The sequence below is a fragment of the Prionailurus bengalensis genome, chromosome C1, assembly GCF_016509475.1.
Source record: "Prionailurus bengalensis isolate Pbe53 chromosome C1, Fcat_Pben_1.1_paternal_pri, whole genome shotgun sequence".
NCBI classification, from domain to species: Eukaryota; Metazoa; Chordata; class Mammalia; order Carnivora; family Felidae; genus Prionailurus; species Prionailurus bengalensis.
The window spans coordinates 55,911,493-55,928,871 of NC_057345.1; the positions used below are offsets into that span (position 1 = coordinate 55,911,493).

Below are 17,379 nucleotides of genomic sequence, written 5' to 3' on the forward strand. Positions count from 1 at the left end.
TAAAAGTTTACTACAACATTCAGTCAGGGACCACTATTATTTAGAGACCTGTATTAAGCGATTTTTAGTATTGTATCATTTGTTTAAAAAAAAAAAAGTGGTATTCAGTATGATTAACTTTCACACTCAAAATGTGATTTGCTAAAAGAAATGCCAATTGTCCTGTTAATCCTTGAAATTCATTTTACAAGTTAAGAATTCAGCTTTCTAATTGAAATAGGTATCCCTTCCAAATGTGATCCAACAGCCTGGTTTAACAAAAAACCCCACATAAACAAAATCTAAGGGGGGGAATGATTATTTTGGGGGTGCACACACAGGTCAGAAAACACGTAACGATAAATGGGCTCCTATTTGTTTTCATGACTTTTAAGAAGTGAGCATGAAAATAAAATCTTTATTTTCAGTTATTACCCACCAATAAGAGAAAGTTAGGTTCACAGTTTTAGCTCTTGACACAAAGTGAACTAGGAGGCAAATTTACATCCATCAGATACAACTAATGGACCAACTTTTTAAAGTTCAGGCTATCTTGAAAGCTTGCAACATACCAGATATTGCTGTATTCTACAGTGACAGAATGCCAGCAATGGCTGACACTAAGTAGAACTTGTGAAGTGTTTTTAATAGGAGGTGCTTTCTATAGGTTGCTAAAAATCAAGGTTTACAAACATTACACGTCCAGAAACAAGTTTAAGGAACTTGGAAGTCTAACCACAATGATTTAGGAGGGTGTATGTTGCAATCTCAAGAGGGGTCAATAGTCCATATGGACTAAATTAATACTTGCCTCTGGGTAGCAGGTATGTTTGTAAATATAAAATTATATTAGACATTAGCACCAGTGCAGAACACACTCAGCATCATAAGATCCAAAACACCAGCACAAAAGTTTATGCATCATTAAAAACCAATTACCTCCTTCCTAAGATGTCAAACTAACAGGTAACTAGATTATAAATCTAATCCAAATGAATAACTCTTGTACTGTACAATTTCTCTTTTAGAAGTATATGGGAGAATTAATCAGCTAAATAGCAGACATTCTGATTTAAGATCTTCAGTATTTTTAAAATTGGACATTACCATACACAGGTAGAAAATACTGAGTGACAAAAGATCTTTAAAACTGTACATTAAGTTCCTTTCCTGTTTACCAATAAATGTGACCAAAAAAAAAAAAAAAATCCTAGAATATCTGATCTGTTTGTTGAGAATTCTCTCCATGTATGTGGTGATGCTCCCATTCAAGGAACCCATTAACCTAATTTTCTGAGGAAGAGGTAAAAGATACTTACTTGTCACTTTCTGTGGAACAGTCATCTATCAACTTAAGACCAAAATTAATAGCAATATAGGAAATTCAGAAACAGTTAAGATTTTTGGTTTATATTTCAAGGACGGTGCTGCTGTTCCAACCTTATAAAGTAAAGCTGTCTGCTCTCCAAATTCCAAAAATTAACATACCCCCGCCCCCCCCAATCTTACCATACAAACCAGTGCCCTTTGGTTTCTTAAGAAAAAAAGCAAGGGTTAAAAGGCTGTTGATTATGGAAGAACAATTTTGATTTGGGACCTTCCACACACAAATCATACTGAGTGGCCAGACACTTATTTTACAGAACAGTTTAAATAGTACGCAGTAGCCAAATCAACTTGTTCCACCCACCCTTTGGAGAGGAAAAAACCCAACACCCATAAAACTACTTCACTTGATAGGATGTGTACCAACAAGTAGCTTAAACCTTCACCAACAAGGTGTCTAGTTTGGTTTTTAAAATGGGGGACAGTCACACATTTTAAAAGTAAATATAGGTGAAATTGTCAATCAATTATAAATTTGAACCTAATGAACCATGCAGGAGCAAGGGTTAATAAACCAATGTGCTTTGAATTTGTTCAAGTACTGATAGTTCTGTATATAAAGATTTAGCATATATAACAGCTATCATGAGAAGTGAAAAAAGATTTTCCCCAGAAATGAAAATATTAAAACTAAGTTAAAATACATAAAGTAGTATTAGTATTCCACACAGCATAAAATTTGACAAATCAAAGTTTACATGACCCAGTTGACCATGTGTGAAAATGCAAAGCAGGTATTAAAACTGATATTATGTCCAATATTTAAAACCAGTTTGTAATTGAGAGAACATCTAAATCCTTAATTAAAAAACACAAATGAAGTGAAAGCTTTAAACTGGTACACACTGTTCACACCTATATTTCAAGTTTGGAAATGCATATTTGCAAGCAGCAATACAAAAGTATTCATGAAGAATGCATAATCTCTGAAAATTATGAAAACATCCCTGCTACCAATACATTTCTAAATACAAAACTGACTACCATATTGTTACTTCTGTGTAGCGAGAGAAGTTCATTTTCAAAACAGATAAAATTCAGTCTTTAGGTGTGAATGGTATGAATGACAGTCTTTTTTTTTTTTTTTAAATTCTTAAGTCGTTTGGGATCCTTAAGCATGCAAAACCTCAGATGGGAGGGTCCACAAAGGAACCAGGGTTGTCTTATGGCATCCAGTTAAGCCAGAGCTGGGAATGCCTCAGGGTCATCTACATCAGGAGCAGAAGCACTTGACTGAAAAAGAAAGAAACCAAAATGAACAATTCCAGAATCTTGGATTGCCAGTGTCTACATTCAGACACGCAACTCTAAAAAATCATGAGGTTAAATAAAATACTAAGTAAAATGTGGCAAAAGCTTTACTTAAAAGTCAAAGTTATGGATCAGAATAAAACTATAAATATTTACAATGAGCCTTGTCCTAAGTTTTTATCAAAACCTATAAAACTTGCTTAATAATATCATGGGTTTAGTTTTCTAATAAATCACACAAGTAGACTCACATGGAATATGTGTGTGGAATTCTTACTTTGTTGTTTAGTAATTTTTTCCTCCCTTGCTCAATATGAATGGCATCAATTTGAAAGCAGGCTAAGAAACTTGTTACATAAAATGATTTAAGCAGCACATTCAGTGTTAGAAAGGGACCCAACTGCGATTTATAAAGTACAAATAACAACAGAAATGTGTTGAAAGCCCATATACACAACAGTGATCTTTTTTAAAAAACCTGATGTCAGAGGAAGAAACAAGAAATTATCACCCATTATGGACAAGCATAAAATGTTTTACTAATCTACCACTATAATCAAACACTGACAGACTAAATCAAGTAAATGGGTCCCCAATTTGCACATCAGGTGTTGAGAATTCAGGAAGGCATCATTGTTGTTTCCTAGCCACACCATTAGAGACAAAGAACTAACTTAACCCAAGTATTACCTCTAATACTTTAGTTTAATAATATCTAGTCATGATACTTTGGCATCAAACAAATCAGAGTTCAAATTCATCAATTAGTAGGGCTTCTATCAAAACATTTCTTAAGAACTTGTTTCATGTCACACACACTGTGCAAGGCATTAGATTATAAAACTAGGACATGAATGAATTCCAGCTTTCACACTATAGTAAAAAAAGTGACAATATCATCTTGTGTCACACAATTATGAACACAAATGTTATTAATGTTAACATTTAGCTGAGACCTAAAAAGAGCAGCAAAGAGTCAAGGCAAAGGAAGAGGCTGGCATTTCAAGTAGACCTTAGCAAAGGCCAAGAGTTAACTTGGTTCCCTGTATCTAAATTTCTCCTTCTGTAAAACAGAGATGTCAGTGTGGTAACAAGAATTAAGTACCTAAAATGCCTAGCACAGCACCATGACCAGCACCTAAGAAGTACTGAACAAAGTGATAGTTTTACTAGCAGCACAATTCAATCACTTTAAATACTTTAAACAAAAATATAGCCTAAAATGTAGTTTCTTGAAGGTATGTCTACTACTTTTTTCTTCTTCTATTCATATCCCCAAAATGGACATAGGGCACTGATTTACCAAAGAGAGGTCTTCAAATTACTTAAAGAAGTCTTAAAATTACCTTGTCAGTTCTGCTGCCACGGTTTGGACGTCCACCACGCCCACGGCCACCTCGCCCTCCCCTGCCACCACGTCCTGGGCGGCCAAGGTCTCCAAAATTGATCTCCAGCTGAGACGTTATATCATTTGCTGGCTTCCGGAAATGATGGTCCATAACCGAATCTTCAGCATGAGCCTAAAAATTTAAGAGTGGGCCATGGGATGATTAATAGGAAAGCAACACCACGAATTTCTAAATAATTAACTTTCTTTTAAAAAGACCAAAATCCAATCTGCACTTTGTGTGAATATATCAAAAATGATATGTGTCCTTCAGATGAAGACTTCTGGATAAATGTAAGGTTTCTACTGGTGATTAACTGAATCCCTTTTTAAGTTATGAAGAGAACTCTGGCTCTGTACTCTTCCAAGTATGACTTGGGAAAAGAAGTCACGTATAAACTCAGAATGCTTTTCTGTTCATGTACAACTATATGTTCTTCCCTATAAACTGGAGAACTACAGATTCAAATGAAACACAACTTTACATCAGGGAACCTTGAAAGCTAAGCACAAATAAATCCAAGACTTAAATATAGCCAGGTAACCTTAAAGTCAACATGTTTGTGGAATCCAGATCCTCCTCTGTATTTATGTATAAGGTATACCACCCACTCTGCAAAACAAAACAAAAGCCAGAGAATTTTACACTGTTTAATTCTTAATTTCTTCTTGTATGTTTGGGATGAATGTGTTTTAATTTTTTTAATGTTTACTTTTGAGAGAGAGCGAGAGAGAGAGAGTGCGCGCAAGCAGGGGAGGGGGAGATAGAGAGGGAGACACAGAACCCGAAGCAGGTTCCAGGCTCTGAGCTGTCAGCACAGAGCCGGATGCGGGGCTTGAACTCACAAGCCGTGGGATCATGACCAGAGCCGAAGTTGGATGCTTAACTGACTGAGCCACACAGGCACCCCGGGATGAATGGGTTTTAATCTTCTAGTTGGAAACTTTTCTTATACTACTTGAAAAGTATGTTTTAGTTTTCCTAAATACAGGTACAATCCTTTTCTGAAGGAACAATGAACATTTTGTTCTTTCTAAATGTTGTAACACTACAACTGTTAATAACTACCCTTTAAAGTACAAGTAAATTTTGTAGTTATATCTATGTTTTCACCCCTCTAATTGTCTAATATCCAAATTGTCATTCCTCAGTGCTAGGCCAACCTAATCTAAAAGGCAGTAGAAGGTTCTTTTTTAGAATATCCATTTAAGTTAATGTTTAAATGTAAATCCACAAAACAACTGGCAAATTAAAGTCAATTATATATACGAATTGCTTAATTTTTAAACATTTGCTACTGCAAAGCAACAGTATCAATTCATTAATTAGAAGTGTTTTATAAGTTTCTAGAGCACAGAAGCAAAAAAGCCTAATTGATATACTACTGAAGCACCTCAAAGGTTGTACTACACTAATAAAGACAAAGTCTGGATGTTCGGGGCACATTCCTTTAAAGCAGCTAGAACAAATCTGCAGTTTTTTTTCTAGAACCATGAAGGATAATCAGGAACTAAGAGCTCTGACTTCAGCTGTCAATTCACAACCTAATTCAGTTTTCCATTTCTAAAGTTTCTTGTTTTTCCTAACTACTAGTTTGTTGTGAGGATTAGGATATGTAAAAGAGAAAGAGCACTTAAAACATACTACAACAATCTTGAAGACCTATACATAAACTGCAAGACCATATATGTCAATAAGGCCAGATCTAAACAGGTACCCACATCACAAAAGCAACATGAACAAAAAGGATCCAAACACATAAAAGTGGTTTGATAACAAACATGTCCTGGTTTTAAAGTTATTCATAACAAATTTCAAAACTTAATTTTCAAAAATTTCTAATCATATACATCAGTTTGTATAATTATTTTTGAAAAGTTCAATGTAAAATAATAGTACTTAAAACTACCATACCTAACCCAAGGTCTATAAAATGCATGAAGAGACTTCAGGGTATTCATGAATCATGTAAAATAGATCAGTATTTTGTGTATGTGTGTCTTGTTCTAGAGAAAAGTTCTATCGGGACCCCAAAAAAGTTACAAATCATTTTGTCAAGTTGCCTAAGTAAATCTTTCCCATTTTAACCTAGGCAGTTTAATAATTACTACAAATTAACAACCTCTCCAAGATGAACTTTCATGATTTTTTTAATCAGGAATCCTATTTGCTTAACCCTAATACACAACTTTATCTGCAAAAATTACAAAAAAAAATAACCAAACGCATTCAAATGAAGCAAACAGGACTTGGCACTTAAGACAAAGTCCCCATTTTACTTTTATGGAGTCAATGCTTAAAAAATCATCTCTAGGGGCGCCTGGGTGGCGCAGTCGGTTGAGCGTCCGACTTCAGCCAGGTCACGATCTCGCGGTCCGGGAGTTCGAGCCCCGCGTCAGGCTCTGGGCTGATGGCTCGGAGCCTGGAGCCTGTTTCCGATTCTGTGTCTCCCTCTCTCTCTGCCCCTCCCCTGTTCATGCTCTGTCTCTCTCTGTCCCCCCCCCAAAAAAATAAATAAACGTTGAAAAAAAAAAAATTAAAAAAAAAAAAATCATCTCTAAACCCAGAATATTTAAGTCTCTTCAACCTTTATTGAAAATGTTTCCAAGTTTGCTTCACAGCTATTTGTTTAGAAAATTAAGATGCAATATCTTACCGAATCTTTTTATTGCAGGTTGCCTTAGTAACAAAAACATTTCAACTTCACTTTATAATCAAAATCTCACACTTGTACAAGCCCTAAATCATGGGCAACAGGCCATTCCTCTAAGAACCCGCCCCTATGACTGTTACCAAATCAAAAACCACCAACATGCCTTTCTCAAATATTTTTGTTAGTAAACCAATTTGCTGGTTCCTGTAAGACATCAATCCTCAGTAAAGGAAAACATTTTTTGAAGAGTCTTGATCATTATAAATGGCACAGGCAGAATTTGAAAAATTTAACACTAATGAAGCCACTAATTTATTTTAGCTTAAACCACATGAATATGCAAATCTTTCAACTGATTCCCAGTTAGGCAAGACTTTTTAAATATTAGCACAACTCTGAAAAGATCTACCTTATTTCTAAGACACTGATTTTATGATACACAACTAACTGCTTTTTAGGAAAAAAAACAAAACCACATTAGATACATTGTGGACTGATTAAAGGACTACTTTTCTTGACACATAGTAATGCAATTTATTTCCTTTTTGAAAGTTTATCTACCCCAAATGATCCTAGGTAAAGGTTTTCTAAAAACAGATTACCCATGTCATATTTTTAAAAAGTATAAATACAGGGGCGCCTGGGTGGCGCAGTCGGTTAAGCGTCCGACTTCAGCCAGGTCACGATCTCGCGGTCCGGGAGTTCGAGCCCCGCGTCGGGCTCTGGGCTGATGGCTCAGAGCCTGGAGCCTCTTTCCGATTCTGTGTCTCCCTCTCTCTCTGCCCCTCCCCCGTTCATGCTCTGTCTCTCTCTGTCCCAAAAATAAATAAACGTTGAAAAAAAAAAAAAAATTAAAAAAAAAAAAAAAAGTATAAATACAATTCAATACACATCTGAACATTTCCAAACACCACAAAACTTAATTTTACCTCTTCACTCTTTGACTTATGAAGAACAAATCCCTTCTTCCACTGCCCATCAGCACCTTCATTTGGTTTTCGGATATTAAATTCTACTTTTGCCCGGTCCTTATTTTGAATAGCTTTCCACTCATCCAAAGTCATTTCTTTTGGACCCTCTTCCTTTACTTCTTCAACTTCATTCTCCCTGTGAAAACATATTTGTTTTATAGCTGGTAGTTCTTTTAAAGCTGATAAAATCCTAATTTACAATTATAAGGAAGCAGCTAATCTTGACTAGTTGGTATGCTTTAAGAGACTACTCAAGGACAAGAAGACCCCAGTCCTCTTTGTAACCCAAAGGTTAACATGTAACTTGGTGGAGGCTAGAATTCAGTACTTGTTGAATTAGTGAAAGCATGGATAAACTGAGGAATATACAATTTTGAATTATCTTTACCTAAAATACACATTTCTTAAAAACATACTTCTTTAAAACCATACATACCCTTATGTGATTAAAATATTAGGCTTAGCTTCTCCTAAAACACTTTTTAATTTTCCTAATTTCCCACAATATAGAACTTATAACAAAAATAAAGGCAGTCATCTAGGATGACTGAACAACCAGGACTCATATTCTAGAATATAAAAGAACTATTCCTCTATCCTTTCTTTTATCAACTAATGCTCATAGCAAAACAATTTTAAAAGCCAAGTACACCTATAAATCCAAAATCCTGTATACTCCAAACTTTCAAATCAACCTGACATGGACAGGAAACTGCAGCTTCACCAATACTGGAACCTTCCACAAAACACACCAATTTCAAAACTTAATACTAAATTAGTTAGAACTATTATATACTATCCTTTCCCTTTTTTTCAAAAACAAAGCATGGGCCTAAGAATCCATTATTTCAGTCTAATCTCAACTTGTAATTGTCACCAAACAAGTTGTTTGCTATTTTGGGAGCCTTGCTTCCTTCCAAAGATAGCAGGTGACTCAGTTAGCCTGAGAGCTCAAATATCTATCTCCCTTCCATGCTACTTTTCACTGTTCGACATAACCTATCTTAAAACTTCCTGTACCAAGTTACACTTAATAAATGATACCTTGGCTAGCAATATCAAATCCAACTCTGTCACTTTGCAAATGAGAAAACTAAGGATCAAAAAAAGATCCTAGTTACTCCCAAGTCATGACACAGCCAAGAATAGAACTCAGCATACCTTTACCACGTCATGAGATCATGACCTCTATCTTCAAGGGTTGTTGTAACGATCAAATGAAATAAAATAAAGGCTCTGGGAACTAAATATAAGGGAGTTAATCAAAGTCAGCCTGTGACTCTTAATCAAAACTATGCTTCCTAAATTTATACTTCCACATATAAGATGGAATACTATATTCAGATTCTCCCCTGCTCTAATGTCATAATCTTGATCTTCTTTAGCCCAAATACCCTCAATTGTATTCCTGGGTCCTGAGCGAAAGATTTGCTTGCAATACACTATCAATACATTAATTTCTTCCGATAAACAGTTTTACCACTCAAAATTATGATTTCGTAGTTTCATATAAGTGAAATTTATATTACCCCAAGTGCAACAGATCACTTAATACCATGTATGTTTATCTAATAGTAAATTATTATTCTTTCTTCAAACAAACCCATGGAATATGATACTATTACCAATAATGGTTCACTGTAGGCACAACTTTTGGAGAAAAAGAAGAAAAGCATCCCCTCTCTGACTGATCTAAATATACTCTGATTAAGATTACACAAACCCGGGGTGCCTGGGTGGCTCAGTGGGTTAAGCATCCAACTCTTGATTTTGGCTCAGGTCATGATCTCATGGTCGCATGTCAGGCTCTGCCGACTGTGGAGCCTGCTTGGGATTCTCGCTCTCCCTCACCCTCTGCCCCTCCCCCACTCGTGGGCTAGCCCTCTCTACATAAACAAAAACCCTAAATAACTAGCAATTACACAAACCCTAAATAACTGGCAATTCCAGACTTTAATCCATATTACTATATATAATAAATGACTGGCATGTAACTTCTGCTTGGGTTGATGGAAACTAGAGGAAGGCAGTAAATTATTTCCACCAGCATAACTTGAACTTTTACAATTCTTCCACCCTTGAATGAAAACTTCAAAACCAAGTCTTATATCTAAAAAACTCAGAAAATGAAAAGGATTAAGAAAGCCAGTAAATTAGTAACATATTCTGGCTCTTGCTCTCCTCATACTCATACATTTAAAAACAAGACAATAATGCTATGTTCCAAATTCTATGGGGGGGGAGGGGAGGAAGCCTTCAGAGACAGAGAAACCAATTTTAAAATGGTCACATTTTCTAGTTTTAAACTATTTTGGAATAAAATTTATATAGACCCCAAAGTACTACCACCTATGCATTCTAAATACTACAATTCTCTTATGTCAACCATTTGGTCTAATTTTTAGAAACCCCCAGTTTTAGCTTCCACCTATTCAATGTCTCTGGACAGCTATCATCACTAGGATTATTCATTATGACTTGTCTACCACATAAAGTATAGCTAAATAAAATGCAGGGCATCTTTTTCCTATTCTCCATTCTCAGGTTAAACAGTTAATTTTTGTTCTTAAGGTGAACAAGTATTACTGTTCATACTGTAAAATATGCATTTTCCTTATCTTTTAAAAGACAACAATGGTAATTTCAAATAGAAATATCCATTTCTATTTTTCAAGCCATTATAGTCCAATATAAAAATGTGTAAAGCAGTCCTCTAAATAGATACTATTTGAGGGATTGGGGCACCACAAAAGTCTCCAGTTAAAAACCACCAAATAGTAGCATTAAACCTGCATGCTCTTTTCTTGGTAAAAACCCAAACTGATTGCAATGCTGGGGCATTACCAGTACACATAAAACCACTTACTTATTTTCAGTGTCTGCAACTGGATGTTCTTCACCTTCAGGTGTTTCCTCAGTCACATTTGATTGATCCAAGTCACTGCAATTATAAGATATTGGTTTCTGAATGTATTTTGGGGACTCTCTAAGGAAAAAAGAAAAAGAAAAGCATCTAGGTCCATTTACATGTAGCTGAAGAATTCTTTATACAAAAATGTTTTAAAGTCTTCACATTCCCTAACAATCTTTTCTTACTAAATAAACTTCGCGGTAGACCTAACAGAAAATAACTTAAAACTGCATACTAATTCCAAGTTATAGTTCAAGTACTTTATTCAAAAAGTAGCAGGACAGAGTAGCTTGCTCAAAAACAAAGTTTCAACAGCCTATCAAACTTTTCTAATGACCACACAGGTCAACAGCTAGAAAAGAAACTATTAAAAACATACAGGAAATCAGCATACCCAAATAACTTAAACCTAGGGTTTGAAAAGCTACACTGCCATATGAAAAGAAAACTGAACATCACATATATTAAAATATAGAAAAATTGGTCATTTGACATATTGTATTCAAATACATCCAACGAGATAGTATAAGGAAGTAGCTCTCAGATGAGAGCATCTGTTCTTGTCCTAGGACAAGTAAAACTTAATAGGTATAGATAAAACTAATAAAGTATAGAATCTTATTTAAGCATTATTTTAAAAATTCAGAATACCAACGTTAATTCATCTTTGACAGTTCCCCAGTTGTGAGAGCCGCTACCTCCACGTTTGTCTTCGTGCTTCAGGCCACTGTAATGTGAAAAAGAACTAACAAAACTGAGTTAACATAGTACTCTTTAATTCTAGAAATTCAAATTTTGTCTAATTAAGGAAGCAAATTCACATGTAAAAATATAATAAAAACCTATATAAGACTTACGATCTATCACTTCCACTATGCCTATCAAATTCACGCTTGCCACGAGAATCAAATCCATCTCCTCGGCCCATTCCACGTCCACGGCCTCCTCGACCTCTTCCAAGACCACCACGGCCTCGGATAGGCCGATCAATAATCGGTCTACAACAAACAAAAAAGTATTATATACCTCCTCCAAGGTTTCCAGAAAAAAAAAACAAAAATAAGGAAAATTCATCCAAAGACTCAAATGCAAAAACATATTTACTGGCTAATAATGCAGTGGTTAAACATGTTTCAGAAAATTCAAAACAATCTACTTCCAAACACAGAAATCAGAACTAGGAAGCTCCCCACAGACGAGAAATTTTTGCTTTCTCTAAAACTTTACTGCCAGTGCCTATACTTTCTCATGGTTATTCATTTCGCATTACAATCCAGTAAAACCACTACACCTCACCAATACACTTCAAAATAAAAATAAATGCATCTAATGTGCACAAGTCATCTGTTTTCCTATAAACAATTACCCAACAGGACTTTCCTGCTAACAACATCTGGGGACAGTAAGGAAAAGAATTATCCACTGATTCGATAGAAGTATTTCATTACAAGAAGTCCAAGACTGAACACTAAAAACTGTCACCAAAATGTTCATAGTAAAACAATGCATACACTCAGACAGTTCTCTAAAAAACTGATCAATGTAACCAGCCACAATGCCACCTGGCAAATTATGCCCAATTTATAGCTTTGTGTTAATATATGACTCTATAAACTGACAAATATGAAGAAATTAAAAAATCTTGCCTATCAACTGAAAATTCTCCTCCTTCACCCTTTTCTTCAAGTGGCTTTTCAAATCGCCGTTCACGAGGTGGTCGCCTTTCTGGTCTCCTATCAATTATTTTCCCTTCACCCTGCAGCTGTTGATCAGGTCTTCTTCCAACACGTCTTATTCCTAAAATGATAAATAACCTGCATAAGCACAGTGTTTTTGCAACACAAAAAATTAGGCAGACTACCGAAAAGACAAAAAAAGAAAAAAAAAGTTGCTATTCTTTCAATCCACTATCCAGCACTTGCTGCTGAAAATGGCAAGTGGGCATCTCTATAAAGTATAAAAGTACTTCAGAGAAATTCCTATTTAAAGACAATAAATTTGTTTCAAACTTCTATTTAGTTTGCCAAATCATATCCCACTCCCTCCCCAAGCATTCCTGTAACTGACTTGTAAGTCACCAGGGTAGCCATTATTCCTCTCACTTCTCAAGATGCCACAATCCCTTAATTTAAAATTCCCACTTTTAGAAATTTTAGGCATATGATACACAGTGGCTTTCAAGACACCAAAGATTAACACCAGTAGCCATTCATTAGTTAATACTGAAGCAAATCAACACACTCACCAGATAAGGACCCTCAGAAAAGCAGTGAAGGCCACCTACTTTATTTTACATAATCTGGAGAAAATAAAACTAATTTCTATGAAATTACAAAACTGATAGGAAAACAAATGGCACAGAGGAATACATCTTCATTGTTTCAAACAGCTAATTAACCAGAAAAAAGTATCATTTTCCTCTATTAATTTCTCTATGTATTCACATATGTATCCATCCATATCCATTCACAGGGACACACACTGAGAAAAAATACTGCTATGCAACCACTAGGAAATAGTCCAATCATTTCATTATTATAAATGGAGAGCTTTCTTTGTTTGCCCTTACAAGTATCTTTGTTTCCGAAGAATCTTTAAAAACCACACACACATAGATCCCTTTAAAAACAGTATTTAAGAAATAAAAACCATCACTAGGTGATGGCTAAAACATTTACTGATTTCCTCATTAGTTTTTTCCTGTGTCAGTGGCCCACAAAGGCAACCAATATGCATTATGAGTGGCCTCAAGTAGATTAAATTCATGACTGTAAAATTTCAGGTATGCCTAAACTCCTAAACCATAATTTCTGCCCGAGTCAAAAAGCAGCTGAGGAATTGGTTTTGTAACAGGATCTTAAGTTGATTCACTGATTCTTTCTAAGAAAGTGACCACCACCAGAATGCACCCAATCATTCAGTTGCTTTAACTAAATTCAAATGGTAAATATCAAACTCTTAAATAAAATTTTAAGGTCCAATCCACATAAACTCTCAGGGTAGACCACAAATGTTAGATCGTAAGGCATCTTAAACAAATGCTGTCACAGGTATAGTGTATTGGGGTGGAGCTATGGAACCAGTCCTTTAATAATGATATTCAACAAGCCAAACACACCCAAATGAACAATGGCTTCCTTCCCCACCCAATATTCATTATTATGCTTACAGAACCTAAAAAATTTACTAAATAAATTCACCCAATGACAGATATTTTTAAAAATTCAAACTTTTCTTACCCTCTTATCTGCACCTGCAAACTCATTTGATTTGCAGTAGATTCCAGGCTTTCAATAAAAAAAAAAAAAAAAAACTAAAAAACACCTTAGTCTACACTCTTAGCGATGTTCTGTGTCAGCTCTCAAATTCTTCAAATGGACAAGCTATGAAACTCATAAAATACGAAATACATATCTAAGATACTTCTAGCATTTGCCAGGACTTATCATCCAAAGGCAAAGAACACATGATTAGGTAGCAATTCTTCCCACTGCAAAGAGGCAGGGAGACAGTTTACAGGTCTATCCTTCTCCAATGCCCACAACATCAACTGACAGGTAGTAGGGATCTGAAATCTTTTTCATTCAACACTTTTCCTATATTTATATGCTTGTGTTTTATGCAATTTAAGGTTAACAAGTGAGTGCAATGTATTGCTGATCTGAAGAAAATGTTGACAGCTAATATGGAAGTTTTCCTAAGGAAAGTGTACAGAGTGTGAACTCAGTCCTGGTTATAAATTTATGAAGTAATTCCATAACTTTGTAACCTAAAATACTAGGTTTGAGGTTAAGAGCTTACCTCAAAAGTGGGCTTTATGATCAAAACAACTGAGGGGTTTAAACCAATCTTCATGCTTTGAACATTCAAAATGGGTGAACACATTTACCTGGTACACTTGGATTTATACATTTGACTCAATTTTTTCACACTTTTTTTGGATTAGTGATCAAGGGGGTGAACTTGAACAAAAAATAGTAAATAATTACACAGGTCTCTGTTACTTAACACAGAAATTAAATAATTATTCCACCGTGCTACAGGTTGCTTTAAAACTTAGATTAAATAGATACTTGGTCTAATCAATGTGCACACATGCTTTCCAACACTCCAAATTGTGCTTCTCCCCACCCTGTAATTTTAATACAAGAATTGTTTTGTTTTAGTCATCACATAGGTTCTTCATTCCAAGCATCACAGAAGTTCTGTATTAAAAAAAAAAAATCCCAAAGCAAAGCCTAATATCATAATAAATCATAATTGTTGTGATTTTTAAAATTAGTTGAATGCAATTCAACTAAAATGAGAAACTACTACTTTCACGAGCACGTGGCAGTGAAGAATAATTTCAACTTTCAACGTAAAAAGGCAACTCCAAAGATTCAGAGCTTAAGTTCTACACCTACCTGCTACCGATCGAGCACGCTTTTTTCTGATCCTCAACTGTTTTTGCTTTTTCATCCATCACAGAAGACAAACCAGCAATAAGAGAACGCAAAAATCAACCCCAAGACAACTGTGACCGGCCAATGAATCCTGACCATGCTTCATGCACATGTGGAGAAAAAGCTACAGACTCAAAGGAGTTCTGCCATGGCTAACATTGTGACAGCCTCTGCACTCATTTCACCACGAGGCCCAGGCGGGGCCACCAATATGAAATACTGAGAGGAGGGGTGACGGGACAGAGGACGAGCCTCAGGATTTCCTGCAATAACAGGTCTTCGTTCAGAATTCCCGCTTCTGCTTGCTACAGTGTAACAAAATGTCTCTTCCCAAAAGCTTCCTTCACTCCAAGTTTATAGTTTTTAACAGTTAAGGGGATGGGGGGGGGGGCAATAAAGTACATGTGGCACCTGGAACAGCAGCTTGCTCCACAGTATGATAGCGTAGGACACAGAACTAGCTCAGGTGCAAACTCCGACCCCCCCAGCTTTTCAGTGGGGTACTCCGCGCCATCGTGGGACAAGATGGCAGGAGAGAAGCCAACCGCACCTCAAAGCAGCCTCGGGAGAGCTCCGTGCAGCAAGAAGCTGTGGACCCCACACTTCCCCGTAACTACAAAAGCTTCAGCAAGTGGCTAGCTTCCCCGAACCTCGGTCCACGCGCTCGCCCGCCAAGGAATCCGGCGGGAAGGCAACAGCCTCCCAGGATCGCGAACACGCTCGAGGAGCAGCTTATCTCCAGAGCACGCTCCTCCGCTCAGAAACTGAAGCGGGAAGGGGATGGCTCCAGGATCCTTGCAGGTGGTTTGAACTTGGGGCTACCACGCTCCCAGCACCTTAGCGGGACCTGGCTTTTGTCGTGTGGAGGAAACGTGAGGAAATCGGCGGCAAAGTCTCCCGCGGACCCTCAGAACTCCAGAAGCAGGTGGTAGCCGTAAAGTCCCCTCGCTCCTTCCCTCCATCCCGGGTCTCCCCCACCTTCTACCACAGCTTTACCTTCTTTCTTAAGCGCCACGGGCGGCTGCGTCTCCTCTTTCTTGTCAACCACGCCGACGTTGGGGGGCAGTGGGTTCTTGCGGTCTTTCTGGGACTCTTTACGCAGCTGTTTGCCTGCCGCGTTGGAGTTGGTCTGGGCTGCGGCCTGAGCTGCGCTCTTGGCCCCGGGGCCCCCAACGCCGCCCCCGCCGGCTTCTTTTTTCTTGTTCTCTGCTGCCTTCAACACCTCAAAGGGGTCCGATTCGTCGTCAAATAACTGGTCGAATCGGTTGGTGACCACGCAGCCGAAGCCTTCCTGTAAGTGCCCAGGCATGATGGTGGCTCGGCGGCGCGTTCCTCCACGGATTGCAGCGGGCCGCGCCGAGCCAAGAGCGCCTGCTTCAGCTCTTCCCACAAGATGGCCGGGCCGAGAGAGGGGGGCCGTCTTCTCTTCCGGCGCCAGGCACACATCCGGGAGCGGCCAGCGCCGCACGGCACCACGGGGTATGTAGGCCAGAGTCGCTTTTCCTGAGGCGGCTCTCGGCTCCAAGACTACAAATCCCAGAATGCACGGCGCTGCAACTCTTCGCGCGCGCCTAAGAGGAGGGACCTCACGAAGGGAGTGGAGCGTGCGAGCTGAGGGCGGGGAAGCGCTGTGGTGGGCGGAGTCCTGCCACCTGCTCTTGCCACCCTTAAACTCTCTGGGTCTCGGGCAACGCTGAAAACAGGAAAACGAGACGGCGTATTTTGCTCGCGAAAGTTCTCTGTCTTTGGTTTTACTTACCCGCCTCCGGCCCAGGGCTAACTTTCCCCACCTCCCCGGGGAGGGTCAAGGTGACTCCAGATTTTACAATTAGAGACTCACAAACTTCCAGGGCTGGGAGGTTGCTGCCTCGCGCAGGCATGTCCCGATCTGTTCCAAGTTCTTAGCTGCCCAGGTGTTGGAGTCGCCCTGTTGCACCGCCAATAATGAATCGAGACTCTTGTGTTTAAATGAAGGAGGAATACGCTTTCTCTCGCGGGGACGTGAACTCGGTTAGCAGAATGAAAAAGACCACTTAAACACAGGAGCATTGCGCGCCTTTCCTGGATGTTGCGATGGGTGCTTTAATTGCTGTTAACTCTTAACAGTGCAGCACTAGCTAGATACGGGGCAAACCTCAAAAAGGCACTGTTTGTAGGAACACTTTCTGAACTCGATCCAATTGTCCATCAGTGTCCAGCAAGGTAAGGTTGGTAAAATGTGTTCAAGAAATAATATTGTAAAGCATCTGAGTGTGTGGGGTGCTGAGAAATGCAGCGAGGAGAGGGAAATGTGTCAGCAAATTAATTGCTGTTATTAAAAGCGTTGATATTAGTTGAGAATAGTAAGGTCCATTAAGGCAATAGATGTCAGTGCATATTCAAGCATATTTGGTAA

At 37.9% G+C, this 17,379-nt stretch overlaps 1 protein-coding gene across 4 annotated transcripts; it reads right to left on the reverse strand.

The window, feature by feature from the left end:
- Positions 1–377: 377 nt before the first annotated feature.
- Positions 378–16,466, reverse strand: SERBP1 (SERPINE1 mRNA binding protein 1). Of its 4 annotated transcripts, none has more exons than XM_043575222.1 (8): positions 15,981–16,466; positions 12,186–12,336; positions 11,397–11,537; positions 11,195–11,284; positions 10,495–10,614; positions 7,587–7,764; positions 3,963–4,136; positions 378–2,598 (listed from the first exon to the last, which is right to left on the reverse strand). In XM_043575222.1, the coding sequence occupies exons 1-8, from the start codon at positions 16,291–16,293 to the stop codon at positions 2,542–2,544; spliced, it is 1,224 nt and encodes a 407-aa protein (XP_043431157.1). In that variant the 5' UTR covers positions 16,294–16,466; the 3' UTR covers positions 378–2,541. The 4 variants fall into 4 exon arrangements, with proteins under 4 accessions (XP_043431157.1, XP_043431161.1, XP_043431160.1 ...); XM_043575226.1 differs by having other exon boundaries at positions 10,495–10,569; positions 11,195–11,266; positions 15,981–16,445; XM_043575225.1 differs by having other exon boundaries at positions 10,495–10,569; positions 15,981–16,427.
- Between the last annotated feature and the right edge of the window lie 913 nt (positions 16,467–17,379).